Source organism: Mauremys mutica, chromosome 3, assembly GCF_020497125.1.
Source record: "Mauremys mutica isolate MM-2020 ecotype Southern chromosome 3, ASM2049712v1, whole genome shotgun sequence".
Lineage (NCBI taxonomy): Eukaryota > Metazoa > Chordata > Testudines > Geoemydidae > Mauremys > Mauremys mutica.
Window position 1 is genome coordinate 51,556,238 of NC_059074.1, and position 16,804 is coordinate 51,573,041.

The 16,804-nt window shown below is 41.3% G+C and overlaps 1 protein-coding gene across 1 annotated transcript in view; it reads right to left on the reverse strand.

The window, feature by feature from the left end:
• Nucleotides 1–12,258: 12,258 nt before the first annotated feature.
• The window catches only part of LOC123366634 (protein eyes shut homolog), a 335,154-nt gene continuing 330,608 nt past the window's right edge, over nucleotides 12,259–16,804 (reverse strand). The window contains exon 8 of the mRNA XM_045010281.1: nucleotides 12,259–12,496. Within this exon, the coding sequence (XP_044866216.1) occupies nucleotides 12,259–12,496 (238 nt within the window). The remainder of the gene's footprint in view (nucleotides 12,497–16,804) is intronic.

A 16,804-nucleotide genomic window follows, 5' to 3' on the forward strand; every position in this document is an offset into this window, starting at 1 on the left:
GGACAAACTACTGCTCTGATCTATACAATGATGAGACAAATGGAGATTCTAGTGTCCTAGACAGCCCAGATTCAGCAGAGGAGGATGATTTTCCAATACTACATGAAGAACTGGAGACAGCTGTGAAATCACTCAAGAACGTAAAGGCTACAGGTATTGACAAAATCCCAGCCAAACTGATGAAATTTGGAGGAGAAATAATAATAGCTGTACTTATCAATATCTGCAACAAGATCTGGCAGACTGGTGAGTGGCCCTCCATGTGGACACAGTCACTAATCATCACTCTGACAAAGAAAGGCAACCTGCAATTGTGTCAAAATTACCAGACCATAACCTTAATTAGCCATCCCAGCAAAGTGATGTTGAAAGTCCTATTGAACAGATTGAAGCCACAATTGGAGAATGTCATTGCTGAAGAACAGGCTGGCTTTTGTGCTGGAAAAAGTACCACAGAACAGATTTTCAATCTTCGTGTTCTATGTGAGAAGTACTTACAACATCAGCAGGACATCTACCACATCTTTGTTGACTTCAAGAAGGCGTTTGACAGAGTATGGCATGAGGCTCTCTGGGCAACCATAAAGAAGTACAACGTTGGTCGTAAGCTTATTCTTACCATTAAACAAACTATATGCCAAGGCCAGCAGTGCAGTTCTCATCAATGGAACAATAGGAGAGTCCTGTTGGACTCCAATACCCCTGTTGGAGTCTGGCGAGGCTGCCTTCTTTCACCCACATGGTTCAACATTTACTTGGAGCGCATTATGACGGATGCCATAGAAGATCACATATGCACAGTCATCACTGGGGGGAGAATAATCTCAAATCTTTTCTGATGACATTGACATCCTGGCAGGTAGTGAAGGCAACTTGCCAACTTTGTGAAATGATTGAATGAAACCTCCGCAAATATGGCATGGAAATCAGTGCAGAGAAAACCAAGCTGATGACAAACAAATGTGACAGGATCAGCTCACATATTACTGTCAGTGGACAAGAGCTGGAGACAGTGAAACAGTTCAAGTACTTGGGGGCAATCATCACTGATGAAGGATCAAAGACAGAAAATCTGGCAAGAACCATGCAAACAACAGCAACAGTGGCAAAGCTAAAGCCAATTTGGAGGAACAAGCAAATCTCCCTGGAATCCAAATTGAAACTGCTGCATGTACTGGTCATCTCCATTTTTCTGTATGCATGTGAGACATGGACCCTTATGGAAGAACTTGAACAGAAAATACAGGTAGTAGAGATGAAATACTTTCGTAAAATCCTGGGCATCTCCTACTTTGACCACATCACTAATGAAGAAGTCCCGCAACATCATCACCCAACGTGCTGGGTCATACAAAGACCTCCTGACGACTGTAAAGAAGCACAAGCTGAAGTGGTAAGGCCATGTAACAAGATCATCTGGCCTATCCAAGATCATTTTCTAAGGGACAGTACCAGGGAAGAGAAGAAGAGGTAGAGAGAAGAAGACATGTATTGACAACATAAAAGAGTGGATAAGAATGGACTTTATGGAGACTCAAACACCGATACACAATCATCAGGGGTGGAGACAATTGTTTGATTGCTCATCAATGATGGTGCCTCAGTGACCAAGGCAGTTATGGGAGTGATGAAGATGATAGTCCCAACCCAGGAATTCCTCTAGAAGTACTGGGTTAGATTCTGTTTTGACTTGTGCTGGTGTGAGCTCAGAATCAGGCCCAACAAGTATGCTTTACTTTGAAAATCTCCAGGGTTATTGGGATTGAGGAGCATTTTGAGGTGGGGAAAGCAAATACAATACATCAGTCCCTGTACAGCTGTCTTATGCATACGCCATTACGTGAATCTCTGATACTTGACAATTACTATATGGCAATACAAACAGATTTTCTTTCACATTAATATTTAAATAATTATCACACTGTTTTATTTATTTATCTATTACTTAATTTATTTTTATTATAGTTCTATTTAGTAAAGCACATCTCTCATATTTGGAGAATCAATGAGACTTGCACTTGTTAGCACTGATTTAGAGTCACAGCATTTAAGGCCAGAAGGGACCACTAACTCATTTAGTCGAGCCTGCTGCATAACATAGACACTAACACCATCCAATCAACCCAACAACCAGCATTAAACAAAAATATTACAGTGTCTAGAAGACTAAACTATTACATGCCACAAGCAGAACCAATATGCACCCATGCCTGATCCTCGGTAATGGCAAGGAATGAATTAAGTGAGATATACGCAGATGATCCCAGCAAGCAACCCATGCCCCTTAGGAAGGTGAAGCCCCCACGAGGTAGCCCTAATCTGATGTACACTCACTGTCTCCTGCTTCTGTCTCCACAACTTGCATCTATGCTATCTATCTATTCTATTTCTATCATTATTCTCACATGAACCTTTAGGTAAGGGAGTATTTTTATCCTGATTTAACAGAAGAGAAACTGAGACACAAACTAAGTAACTTGCGCAATGTCACACAGGAGGTCGGGGACAGATCAGGGAATTGAACCCAGCTCTTTGAAGTGCCAGGCTAATGCAATAACCATTGGACAAGCCTTCCTTCCTCTTTAAACCTTTGGCTTCTCCCTTTGTTTGGTTTGTCTGACCACAGCCCCTTTCAAAACAAGAGAGGTCACTTTTGACCAAGACCTCCTGTTAGCAATTAATGTCCATTCCTTGTTGTCCCAAATTTCTCACCTCTGCCCTTTAGGGCCTATTTTTCAAGTCCCAGGTCCAGTTCTTTGATGGCCATGTTTTTTTTCACAGTTCAGTATCATACCCCACGTCTTAACAGAGGCTTTATTCATTACTTTGGTTTGTCTTACCAAAAAGCCTCCCCTGTTCCCCCAAACAAAGTGTTGTTTCCCAGATCCATTCCCAAATCCATTCACAATATCTACTCTACTTTTACCCCGACCAGATAGACATCCACAAGAGGTGTTTGCTTCTAAACAATTTGTATTAGGCTAATTGTCTAGGGAGGGCAAAATGATCTTTTAGGGATGGTAATTAACTTCCTTTCAAAGGCTTACTTTTCTGGACAAACAGATAGATTCAGACCTGCTAGGTGACATCCATTCCACTTCTTTGTCTGCATTTGGACTGTAGCTTGTAGACTTTCATAATCCCATTTTAACACAGTACTACTCCACAGTCAACACTGCTGTGAACAGACAGCAGATCCTTATTCACACTCACCTCAAAATCAGAGGTTCTTTTATAAACTTACAGCAGCACAGCTGTCCCGATACAACTGTGTCACTGTAAGAGCGCTCGCATAGCCACATTATGCTAATGGGAGAAAGCTCTCCCATCGACATAATAAAACCAGCTCAACAAGTGGTGGTAGCTATGCTGGCAGGAGAGCGTCTTCTGCTGACAGACTGCTGTGCACATGAGCACTTATGCCGGTAAAAGTTGTCACTCATTTTGGAAGCATTTTTCATGCCCCTCTCAACCCTGATTGCCAACAATTTTTTGTCTTCTTTTGATTCAAACAGAGAATACTTTGGTTTACTTTTATGTATTTGGAACATTGCACTGACATTGTGACATTGTGACAAGAGAAGTAGCTTCTCCTTTTCTCCCTTTACCCTTTTATTCTCTCCCTTCTCACTGTAGAAGAATGGAGCTATTATATGGGACAAAATATTCTGAGTAGGAGCTTAGCTCTCTTTTCTTTGAAAATTCAGTCCTTAAAATGGTATTTATAAATTAGTTAAAAAGCTGACAGAACAGCACAGAGCACAACTGACCATATCTGGCTCCATGGTAGCTTTCCATTTCCTGGCTAGAGAACCATCTGCCAGATTTTTTGTTTGTTTGTTTGTTTGTTTTTATAAGTGGCGGGTGTACTCAGGAAGGCCAAAGCACACTTGGAGTTGCAGCTAGCAAGGGATGTGAAGGGTAACAAGAAGGGTTTCTACAAGTATGTTAGCAACAAGAAGAAGGTCAGGGAAAGTGTGGGACCCTTACTGAATGGGAGAGGCAACCTAGTGACAGATGATGTGGAAAAAGCTGAAGTACTCTATGCTTTTTTTGCCTCGGTCTTCACAGACAAGGTCAGCTCCCAGACTGCTGCATTGGGCCGCACAATATGGGGCGGAGGTGAGCAGCCGTCAGTGGTAAAAGAATAGGTTAAGGACTATTTAGAAAATCTGGACATGCACAAATCCATGGGGCCAGATGCAATGCATCTGAGGGTGCTGAGGGAGCTGGCTGATATGATTGCAGAGCCATTGGCCATAATCTTTGAAAACTCGTGGTGATTGGGGGACGTCCTGAATGATTGGAAAAAGGCAAATATAGTGCTCATCTTTAAAAAAAGGAAGGAGGAGAATCTGGGGAACTACAGACCAGCCAACCTCACCTGGAAAAATAATGGAGCAAGTCCACAAGGAATCCATTTTGAAGCACTTGGAGGAGAGAAAGGTGATCAGGAACAGTCAACATGGATTCACCAAGGGCAAGTCATGCCTGATCAACCTGATCACCTTCTATGATGAGATAACTGGCTCCGTGGATGTGGGGAAAGCGGTTGACGTGATATACCTTGACTTTAGCAAAGCTTTTGATACAGTCTCCCACAGATGGATTGGATGAATGGACTATAAGGAGGATAAAAAGCTGGCTAGATTATCAGGCTCAATGGGTAGTGATCAATAGCTCGATGTCTAGTTGGCAACTGGTATCAAGTGGGGTGCCCCAAGTTTCGGTCCTGGGGCTAGTTTTGTTCAACATCTTCATTAATGATCTGGATGATGGGATGGATTTCACCCTCAGCAAGTTTGTGGATGACACTAAGCTGGGGGGAGAGGTAGATACACTGGAGGGTTAGGATAGGGTCCAGAGTGACCTAGACAAATTGGAGGATTGGGCCAAAAGAAATCTGATGAGGTTCTACAAGGACAAGTGCAGAGTCCTGCACTTAGGGAGGAAGAATCCCATGCACTACTACAAGCTGGGGACCGACTGGGTATAAGCGGCCGTTCTGCAGAAAAGGACTTGGGGATTACAGTGGATGAGAAGCTGGATATGAGTCTTAGTGTGCCCTTGTTGTCAAGAAGGCTAATGGTATATTGGGCTGCTGTCATAAACAGATAGTTAAGGGTTAATGCCTCTTCTACCTGTAAAGGGTTAAGAAGTTCACCTAGCCTAGCTGACACCTGACCAGAGGAACCAATGGGAGAACAAGATGTTTCAAAAGGAAGGAGGAAAATTTCCTTTGTTTAGAGTCAGTTTCAGTTTCAGCCGGAATGAAAAAGATCAAGGAACCAGCCTTTTATCAGAGTAGTAAGTTTTAGAAAGGAATAAATAGGTTTATGTTTATTTTCTTTTGTAACTTGTCTTTGTGCAATTAGGGGAGTAATCAAATCTGGGTATTCTTGTGTGGACTAAGGTTTTTGCCCAAGGGCACATCCTGTGTTTTAAATCTGTTGTCTGTGAGATCAGTTTGTATGCTGTCTCCCAGAGGTTTTTTTCTTTTACCTTTCTTTTCTTTAATTAAAAGCCTTCTTTTTAAGAACCTGATTGATTTTTTCCCTGTTTTTTAGATCCAAGGGAATTTGATCTGGACTCACCAGGGATTGGTGGGGGGAAAAGGGAGGGGGAAGGAGTAATTCTTCCTTGTTTTAAGATCCAAGGGATTTGGATCAGTGTTCACCAGGACTTGGTGGAGGAGTCTCTCAAGGCTACCCAGGGAGGGGAAGGTTTTGGGGGGGAAGACAGAGTTTTCCAGATAACTCAGAAATCTGGATGGTGGCAGCGAGACCAGATCTAAGCTGGTAGTTAAGCTTAGAGGTGTTCATGCAGGTCCCCACATCTGTACCCTAAAGTTCAAAGTGGGGGTGAAACCTATGACAGCTGCATTAGTAGGAGCATTGCCAGCAGATCGAGGGAAGTGATTATTCCCCTCTATTCGGCATCTGGAGTATTATGTCCAGTTTTGGGCTCCCCACTACAGAAAGGATGTGGACAAACTGGAGAGAGTCCAGTGGAGGGCAATGAAAATTATTAGGGGGCTGCGGCACATGACTTATGAGGAGAGGCTGAGGGAACTGGGCTTATTTAGTCTGCAGAAAAGAAGAGTGAGAGGGGATCTGATAGCAACCTTCAACTACCTGAAGGGAGGTTCCAAAGAGGATGCAGGTAGGCTGTTCTCAGTGGTGACAGATGACAGAACAAGGAGCAATGGTCTCAAGCTGCATTGGGGGAGGTCTAGGTTGGATATTAGGAAAAACTATTTCAGTAGGAGGGTGGTGAAGCACTGGAATGGGCTACCTAGGGAGGTGGTGGAATCTCCATCCTTAGAAGTTTTTAAGGTCAGGCTTGACAAAGCCCTGGCTGCAATGATTTAGTTGGGGTTGTACTAGATAACCTCCTGAGGTCTCTTCCAACCCTAATCTTCTATGATTCTATGATTCTATCCATCATCATCTGTGTCAATGGCATAGAATTAAATCAAGTTCCTTGTCAGATATGTTTTGTACATTGCCCACAGACATACTTTGTTTCCCCTTATTCAAACACATTTTTCCTCAGACAAATTTTTAATTTGACTTTTTTATTTTTTGTGGGAAACTTTTGAAATGAAACAAAACAATATTTTTGTTGTTTTAATTCAAAATGAAGCAAACTGTTTCATTTCAGTTCAGTTTGTAAAACCCAAAACATTTCAGATCCCCCCCAAATGCAATAGAATGGAGGGTGTATAGGTTTTAGCTCCACTTTTTTTCTACTCTGTAACTTTTCAAAACTTCCTCAAGTTTTGAAATTTTTTGAAAATTGAAGGAAAAATTTAAATGTGAAAAGTATGAAAATTTTCATTTTGTTTCATTTGAAAATTTCTCATCATTTAAAAAAAACAATTGAACACAATATTTTCCCATTAGAATTTTCACTTTTGATAAAACATCATTTTTAGGGGAAATAATATTAACCAGATCTAATACATAATTTTAAGCACATGCATAAGTGCTTTACTGAACAGGGCAAGACTACTGAATTAGGGCCTCACTGCATATTTATACCAGTGTGACTCCAGACACTCTCAAGCATACTGCATTGTGTGGTACATTCCACACTGTATCCACTGTAAGCTCCCTATGCCACTATAAAGCACTAACTAAGGGAGGGAAGGAAGACGTTAATTGGGAGAGGGCAGTTGGGACAGTGAAAAATAAGCACCCTGGTTTAACTGACAGGATGATTATCTCTCCAAACCTGGACAAAGACCCCTGCAATCCATGCACCAAGGTCCCAAATGACCGAAGTGTGAAGCACCTGTGTTTTTTTGTACATCACACTGTAAGCAATAGATTTATTAGCTTTTAGTGCATATTATTATGAGATGCATATAGAATTAAGTTTTTTTCACTATGTAATTTATATAAATCAGTTTTGTAATTGGTAACACTCCTTCACATTAATCTATTACAGATTACAAAACAGATTTGATTCTTATAAACCATTATAATCTGTCATTTATAGCGTGATGCACAACAACATACAGGTGTTCCACTTTTAGGTAATTTCACATACCGGTATTACAATGACTTGTGTCTCACACTGCCAATTTTCTGGGTTGAGAGGTCTGAGTAATTCTATTGATGTCATTCCTAACATTTATTTGAGTTTCCTCAATATAACATTAGTTGTGTGTTCTCTTTTCTCTGTGTTGTTTTCAAAGATCTGCTTGGCTTTGAAAATGATACCACTTATATAGTGGTCTGGGTTCAGCAAATGAAGATTACAGTTAAAACTTTCAAAAGTGCCTAAGCAATTTAAGAGCCTAAGACTCATTTATGAGACTATCTATGCACTGTAATAGTAAGCCAACAGTTATGTATGGCAAGGCAAATACAAAACAAAATTTAATGATTTACTTTTGGAATTTTTAAAAGAATAGGCTTGGACCACAATCAGTGGAATAATCCTCTAAAATAATTCCACCCATCCATTCTTATGTTCTTTCCATCACCACAAGATTTAGACAAGATTTCAGTGGAGTTATACTTACCTACTTCAGTCTGAATTTGACTGATTGTCTCTATCATTGTCTTTTTCATATGTCTGTTACAGAATATTCATCACTCTCACACTACCCTGGACAAGTTCCTTTATGCTTTAATGGCATATTCCTTACTTACACTAGTATAAGAGAGCTCAGAATCTGGCCCTCTGTCTTTAATCCTAGCTCAATACATTGCTTAGGCCAGGTTCTCAACTCATACTCAGACACAAAATGGAAGCATTAATAAAAGGATTTTATAAGTAATGGAAAGGAGAAATAAGAAAGGAGGAAATTGCCTCTCTGTATCTTCCTTTGGAGACCCTCTCCCTACCTGAAAAACAATCTGTTCTTGGGCCTTTATGCTAACCTCTTCCTTAATGATATACCTGTTAAGATATACCCACTTGCATTGAGTTCTGTTTACATTTTATGGAGTGGGTAGGGCATTACGACTGGGCTGACAGCAAGTGACCTGGAAAAAATTCTCTAAATAGAAGGAACAGCAAATCTGATCATCATCCAAGCAGCTCTCTCAACACTGGCCCGAACCCTTACAATCATGCAGCTTTCTACCTAAGGAAATTCCCCTTGGGCATCTACTGTCAACAAGGTGCTACTTTTAGACTGTAGACCTGCACTACTCCGAAGGTGACATTGTGTAACAAACATAGCTAAATATGAGCAACCCGCTTGCAGATAGATTTTCATTCCACAAAGCTTTGTAATTTGGAGCTTGTATTCCCATTTCAGCATTTTAAAGTTGGTTGAATACATTGGGGGCAAATATATTTCACATGAAAAATGTACTGAGCCTTCGGAATGGCAAATATTACCAGAAAATTTAGTTTAAAATATGTATCATTGTGAGTAATATATGCATAGGTGACAGTCCACTGGGAGGGATGGCTCCTTTATTCCTGGGTTGTAACACATATAATAACATAATTAGGGATCCCATAATATAGCCTCACTTGCATATCTTTATATTGCAGAGAAGAAATATCAAACACTGAGGCTCGGTCTAAAACACTGTAATATGTACATTTGCTCACCTCTGCAAGGTTTATTCTTGTTTTTGGTTACATGAGAGTGCTGTCATTTCTGTTAGCTCTGACTCAGTGCTTCCTGGTATTCCTCCCCACCCTGCTCCTTACAATGGTATACACGTTGTGACTAACACTTTGGATCCAGTGTCATATTCTTGCCTAATATGCAATTTTGAAAAATACATGTAGGAACTAGACATGTATACTTCCATTCTGGGGCTTCAGTAACTAAACAGACCACTTTTGCCTCTTGCCTCTCCCTGGCAGCCAGGCAGGGAGCATGATAGAACCGCTTCTGCCTGGCAGAGAGCCTGGCAGGGAGGCGGCAGCAGCCTGCTCCCTGCTTGGGCTCGGCTGCCAGGGTCCGAGCACGCCAACAGGTGAAGGGGGGGCTCAGTCCCTCCTCTGTTTATGATACATAATAGTTTAGTCTTCTATGGGCTGTAACACTTTGGTCTAATTTCAGTGAGACGGCGCTGGCCGGTGTTGGTGGCCTGTGATATACAGGAGGTCAGATTAAATAATCTGGTGGTCCCTTCTGACCTTAACCTCTATTACTCTATGCAGGGGTGGCTCTAGCAATTTCGCCGCCCCAAGCAGGGCGGCACGCCGCGGGGGGCGCTCTGGCGGTCGCCGGTCCCGTGGCTCCGGTGGACCTCCCGCAGGCACGCCTGCGGAGGGTCCGCTGGTCCCGCGGCTCCGGTGGAGCATCCGCAGGCATGCCTACGGGAGGTCCACCGGAGCCGCGGGACCAGCGGACCCTCCGCGGGCATGCCTGCAGGAGGTCCACCGGAGCCGCGGGACCAGCGGATCCTCCGCAGGCGTGCCTGCGGGAGGTCCACCAGAGCCGCCTGCCGCCCTCCCGGCGACCGGCAGAGCACCCCCCGCGGCATGCTGCTCCAAGCACGTGCTTGGCGTGCTGGGGCCTGGAGCCGGCCCTGACTCTATGCTGAGGCCTTTGACAATTTAAAACCATTAAAAAAATCCATGGTCTTGCTTTCATGTAATCTCTAGTTATCTGGCCAAATATATATTTGAGTAATTGTATTCTGTTTATGTAAGATTCTTTCTATTTTTAAACTGAATAAAGTATTCTTTATTTTCTGTTCCAAACTACGGTGTAGTGTTGATGTGAACTGTTAAATGGTTGTTGTTTTCTATCCTAGAGGAAGCTGCACTTTTGTTTAAGACAGCGACTACTTGTAATTCACAAAACTGTTAACGTAGCTTACAATTCTGCTGTTAATTCGAAGGGTGAAACTGCCATTAAATTCTTAGAAGTTGACCTAACCTAGTGGAGGGTAAAATAGACCAAGTTGGTCATTCTAATTCTAACATTACCTAGTACAGGGGGAACACTTGTTGGGCTCTACTACCTAGAATCCTTAGCAGGCAGCTGTTGGGTTTGTGACTTTTAAGAGACTACAAAATAAAGCAGGGTGAATTGCTACAACAGAACTCAGGATTTCTGTCTTTTCTTACCACCATCCCACTCCCACAAGTACACAATATCACAGCTGCCAAATTTTGTGACACTCAGTGTGTGACATTTTATGCAAATTATTTCTTGAAATATTTAATATTATAATTTGAATTCCCTGCAGGAGCTCTATAGTTGCTGCAGGTTTATCATAGAATCATAGAATCATAGAATCTCAGGGTTGGAAGGGACCTCAGGAGGTCATCTAGTCCAACCCCCTGCTCAAAGCAGGACCAAACCCAACTAAATCATCCCAGCCAGGGCTTTGTCAAGCCTGACCTTAAAAACCTCTAAGGAAGGAGATTCCACTACCTCCCTAGGTAACCCATTCCATTTCTTCACCACCCTACTAGTGAAAAAGTTTTTCCTAATATCCAGCCTAAACCTCCCCCTCTGCAACTTGAGACCATTACTCCTTGTTCTGTCATCTTCTACCACTGAGAACAGTCTAGATCCATCCTCTTTGGAACCCCCTTTTAGGTAGTTGAAAGCAGCTATCAAATCCCCCCTCATTCTTCTCTTCTGCAGACTAAACAATCCCAGTTCCCTCAGCCTCTCCTCATAAGTCATGTGCTCCAGCCCCCTAATCATTTTTGTTTAGAACTCTGCACCTATGATGTAAACAAACTATGTATTTATTTATCTTGTGAGATGCATTTACTGTTTAATGATCATTTTTACTGGATTAGATAAAGAGTCTTATCTTGCTGTCAATGTAACCTGCAACTCTAATTGATATCATAGAATTTTGACATGGCTAAGAGTTACAGTATTGGGCCCTCTGTGACTCAGTCCAGGCTCAGTTCACTTCTATCCCTGAATTATTTTTTTTTAATCACTTGGATTGATAATAGCAGCCATAAAACCCTACAATTTAAATGATCAATTGAAGGCTTGTGTATTCCTTAAATATGATTGTAGCAGGCTACGCAGGCTATGATTAAGGTGACTTCTCTCAGCTGGCCCTTTTAAATTGCCCAGTTCCCCTCATTCTAGCACCAATGTCTTTCAAAAACAAACAGAATGCAAAACAAAGCCTTCTTAACAAAAGTATTTTCCTCCCAGGCATCTCTGCTGGGGTGCAGTCTTCCTGCCTTCCTCCCCTACTTGGAGACCAGATCACACCACCAGTCATTTCTCCCCTGGGATGGGAGAGATCAGCAGGCAAGCAGTCTTTTCACTGCTAGTGTCTCTCCCTCTGAGGGAAGAGGCACATTATATGCTGCCCTCATTTCAGGAATTTATCATGACTGGTTTTGCTGAGAAATAGGGGAGCCTTATCCCACCCTATACTACTGGGCTCCTTGTACTGGTCCTTTAAAGAAATTGTAGGCTGGGTTTTCCTTTCTCCCAGCACCTGCTGCTGCCAGTTTCTATGCCCTTGTCTGTTCCTCCAGAATTCCTGGAATAAAGGTAGCCTGGCCTCCCAAAGTTCCCTCTCTGGCCTTAAAGGGGCAGTATATCCCCTTACAATAATGTCTGAGATCCACTGCAATATGCTAAACAGTTTTTCCTTGTAGACAACAGATAATGCTTATTTAATGCCTAATTCCTAAGTACAAATAGCATCTGTATGGTCAGTGAATCACAGGAGCAGATATTGATATAAACTTGTATGATTTAAAAAGGCAAAGATAAAGAGTAGAAATATTGTCATCTTTATATGAATCAAGTCAACCTACTTAAGTAACATTACTAATTCCCATCTATCCTCCTACTCCTGTCCGTTGACTCATGTCAAAACACTTGCTAAATTTTATATCATCCTTACCATCATTGCAGAGGATTCCAGTTTTTCCATAAGGACAGAGGCAAACAGCATCTTGGCTGGATTTTGGAAAACAAGTAGCACCGTTCCCACATGGATTCTCATCACAAGTTGTGAACTGACAAAGTTTTCCAGTGTAGAGTCCAGGGCACTCACAGAACCAGTTTTCTGTATCACTGATAGATTTAAATAAAAAAACCTATAAATATCAAAATATTCTTAAAAGAAAAAGTGTTTTCTTCACTTTCATAAAAATCCAAATAATTTCAGCTTTATTATTGAAACGCTTTTTCCTCTGCTCTTAGCTCATGTTTCAAATATAAGCATTTTTTGAGCTTATGTAACTTACACTGGAAATGGATAACTGCTTTATAGGTTACTTGACTTAAAAGGCTCTACTTTCAACAACCCAAGCTATATTTTTAATTTATTTCTCCTTTCATTTCACAGTATGTGACTTTTTTCAGAGCTTCTTATTAAGTATTTGTGGTCCTGCCTTTGGAGATAAAGCTTAAAATAACTGTTAAAGAAAAAACTGCTGTTCCCTAATGTCTTAAAAGGAGACAGAAAGAGAGAGAGAGAGAGAAATGTAAATGCACACAGAACATCTGGATATATATTTTAAAAGTATTTGAAATAGCACTTGACAATACAGCAGGACCTGAAAGAAGATATACATTTACATTGAACCAGAATATTGAAAAGTAACATGTCTTCCTGTATACTTCCTATGTTGTCATTTATGGAGACATTACATGAATTTAGAAGGATAAGAGAAAAATTAAGATCTAACCAATCTTATTTTCTTTTGAATGGGGTGAGGAAACAAATATTAGGCAGTTGAGTTAGGTCATTCATATACATTATTTTTAGGGCACATATATACCAGGGTAGGGGTTGTGGTATAAACACCTAACTAGATAGAGACTTGCATATGGATAAGATGCTATATTAATGACTGAAATGCATGCCGTGCATTTCAGGTTATTGTATATTATTAGGATCACTGTCATTAAAAGCTCCTGATTTTTGTTCTTGATTTATGATAGAAATTAGGTTGACAACAAGACAGATTGGTTTGTATGGTTGCTACAGATTCTCAATGTACTGAACTTGCAAACACATCTGTTCTGCACTTGATAAGGTCATACATGCCTACGGGTCTGATTGCAGAAGACGTGATGTGAGCCATGTCAAACCACAGCCATTATGTTTTTCCTGATAACAACATAATCCTTAGAAAGTTTAATGATAAAAAGTCAAAGGAATGTGTCTTTACAAAATATGTTCACTGCTTACAAAATGCAGAAAGTCAGATTAGAGGAAATAATCTAGAGCTGAGAGAACTCCAGCATTTATTAACTGAAGACAATAAAAAACTCTGCTGACAGTCTTTGTTTCTAACAGTTCATTAGTGTATTTCAAAACTGACCACCCATAGTTCCAGGAGAGGGAGAATCTCAGCTGGAAAGTCTACCAGAATGAATCCTCCTGAATAATGCCTCCAGACACCTTTAAAAAAGAAAATTGCTATCAGCTGCAGTAATAAATTTCTGTGTATAGTCTATTCTATTTATAGAGCTGCTGCAGAGACGGAGAGGAATGTAAATGAGATACTGAATTGCTTTGGTCTGTGCAGCACTGAGGAGCCTGCTTTCAACAGTTTTAATATGTTATTATGGAGTTCGGCTAATTAAAAAAGCAATAATCCTACTGTGAAATCTTCCTGGAAACTTTCAATTGAGCTTCAAGATCTTCTTCTCTCTAATTAATTATCAGATATACTTGTGAGTGGGAGAGTAAGGAGCAACATTGGTGCGGACAATATACAATGAGCTTAATCTTTTCCTCTTTAAAAAAACAAAGCCTTTACATTGGTGATACGTGTCATGTTCTAATTGTACATTAACATTGTACAGTTCTGTGTACAGTTATTTGTTGCATTCTGTGAAAGTTTGAAAATTACAATTTTGAGAAAAACAATTACTAGCATTCAGCACATATATCAAGAGGAGCAAATACAGAACACAATTTTGTACATATTAACCTGCCAGAGCACCATCCCCAAAAATGAAGCTAAGAAAATGATTTTTTTAAAAATCCCCAGAAATATAATGAATGGAAGGTATAGAGCATATAATATAGGAACATATAATAACTAACCACAGAGGGGAAAAGTCACAACTAATTAATAAGCATTACTCAGTCAGAATACTGAAATGCAAAGTCACAGATGACTTCTTTTTGTCCTTTCCTACAGCAATCTGTGCCTGTGTCTCATAAAAAAGGGTCAAGGACTTCCATGTTCCAGTGACAACAGAGATGAATTTAATGGAAGAAATATATAAATACTCCAAAGACATGGGGCCTCTCTCTTTTCTTCCAGGTAGGGTTCTGTACTGCTTTGCAAGCTGCTGTAATTCAGATCTGTGCAAAATGGGTTCAAAGTACTATCAAATCAGAATAGTAACCTTTTCCACCCATACTGTACAAGTACAAATGACTACAGGGTACAAATCATTGGATATTCATGTCCAAGAACTGAAGGGAGTGAGCAACCAGAAGTCCGATGTAGAGGACAAGAAAATGCCTCAGCATCTTTATGAGGATGTAAACGTAAAGACAAATTTAAAGTGTCTTGATGAAATATCTTTGTCCAATTGATGACACCTCAATAGAAATTCAAACTCTGTATAGCCCCTCACATAAAGAGGGCCCTGATCCCTGACTGAGGACTCTAGGAGCTACATAAATACAAATAATAGATACCACCACCACCACATGAGTAAAGCGGAGTCATGGGGGGGAGAGGATGAAAATCCTGTTAACTGGGGTGGAAGAGGGAGGCATCATAATATTCTGCCTCCAGTCTTGTAGTATGTGAGGAAACAGGGCTTGGTGAGAGGGGCTGCCCTCCATGAGTCTGTACTTCCCAGCCTCACAGAGTATTAACTGGTAAATTATGCTGACCATTTCCTCACTTTACTCTGGAATGCCTCTAACACTGGAATCTATCAGTACTTGGATAGGAAAAAAATCCAGAATACTTAGATGGTGCAGGAAGTGGTATTGATGGTGCAGTAGATGGAACTCTTCCCCCTGAATAAGTAGCAAACCAATTCCCCAGTACAATGCTAGAGGAGCAGTGTGGTATTGAGGTGACACCTTTAAGATGAGGTAAAGCTCAGGATGTGACCACTTGTAGTAATTAAATATCTCATTGCCCTTTTTCTTAGACTAGGAAGGATGGATTATGACCAATTCCTAACACAGGTACAGTTGTTATCCGCTGCATATTCCATTGAATAAGTTATGTCACCAGATTTGCCCATTACTTTGGGGTACACTCATTTATTAGGTTTAATCTTCTGGGGGGGGGCGTATTCTGTACTTCTATCAATGTACTTGCTTGTGTCACTTGTGTTCTAATATGGAGCTCTACTTCTCCCTTCTGCAAGTTCCCTCCCAATGGAGCTAACCTGCAGGACCTAGGTTCCCTAGAGCTGGGTTCTTCCAGCACCAGAATCAGACAAACACACACACATGCGCACGCGCACACACACATATATTGGCAGAGCGCATCTAAGAGGACCGGGTTATAGGCACTCCCAAGCTGACCCCTTATATGTCCCTGGAGTCAGTAGGCTGGGTCGAGCAGCATTTCCAAACTGTCAGCCTCATAGGCCATTGGAATCAGCAGACTGAGTCGAACAGCACCTCCAAGCTGTCACCCTCATATGCCAGGGACACCGCACCGGAATAAAGTACGCCTGAGCAGGCTGGGTCAAGCAGCACTTTCAGTCTGCCACCCTCATATGTCACAGATTCAGCATGTCTCTATCCCCACTTTCATGTTACAATTGTTCTGGTAGTAACCCACTTGATGAGCAAACCCCACAGGATTTTTGGGTGCTGCAGGGATCTTTACCTTAGGTACAAGGAGCATTGCTGCAGAGCGAATGGGGAAGCCAAAAAACACCCACCAGGGGGAGGGAGAGAGAAGGAGAAGCAACAAGCTTAACCATGAAAGTTATTTATTGCCAGGTAATAACCATACAAGGGGAGCCAAACAAACAAAACAGTTATAATATTAAATCTAACTTAAATTTGATTACAAAAGTCAGGTTTAGAAAACTAACTGATCACACAAGTCAGGGTCAGAAGGCTGTACCGAGAGAGAGAGAGAGAGAGAGAGAGAGAGAGAGAGAGAGAGAGATCTGGGTTCTCACCACTCCATTAAGCTTGACTCAGTTGGGGTTCCCAGGTGGTGGTGGTAGCTGAGGGTCCAGAATGCTGGACACAGGCAGAGCCCCCAGCACAATCAGGAGAAGATGAAGTCCCAATGGAACTGATGCAGATTTTGGATCCAGGCATACACTTACTTGAGCATGGGTAGGAGTTTTTGTAGGGAAACAACAGTGGTTCAAGGGAGAACACTAGATTTGGTTATGGGTAAACTGATGGCTCAAGGGAGTAAACCAAAG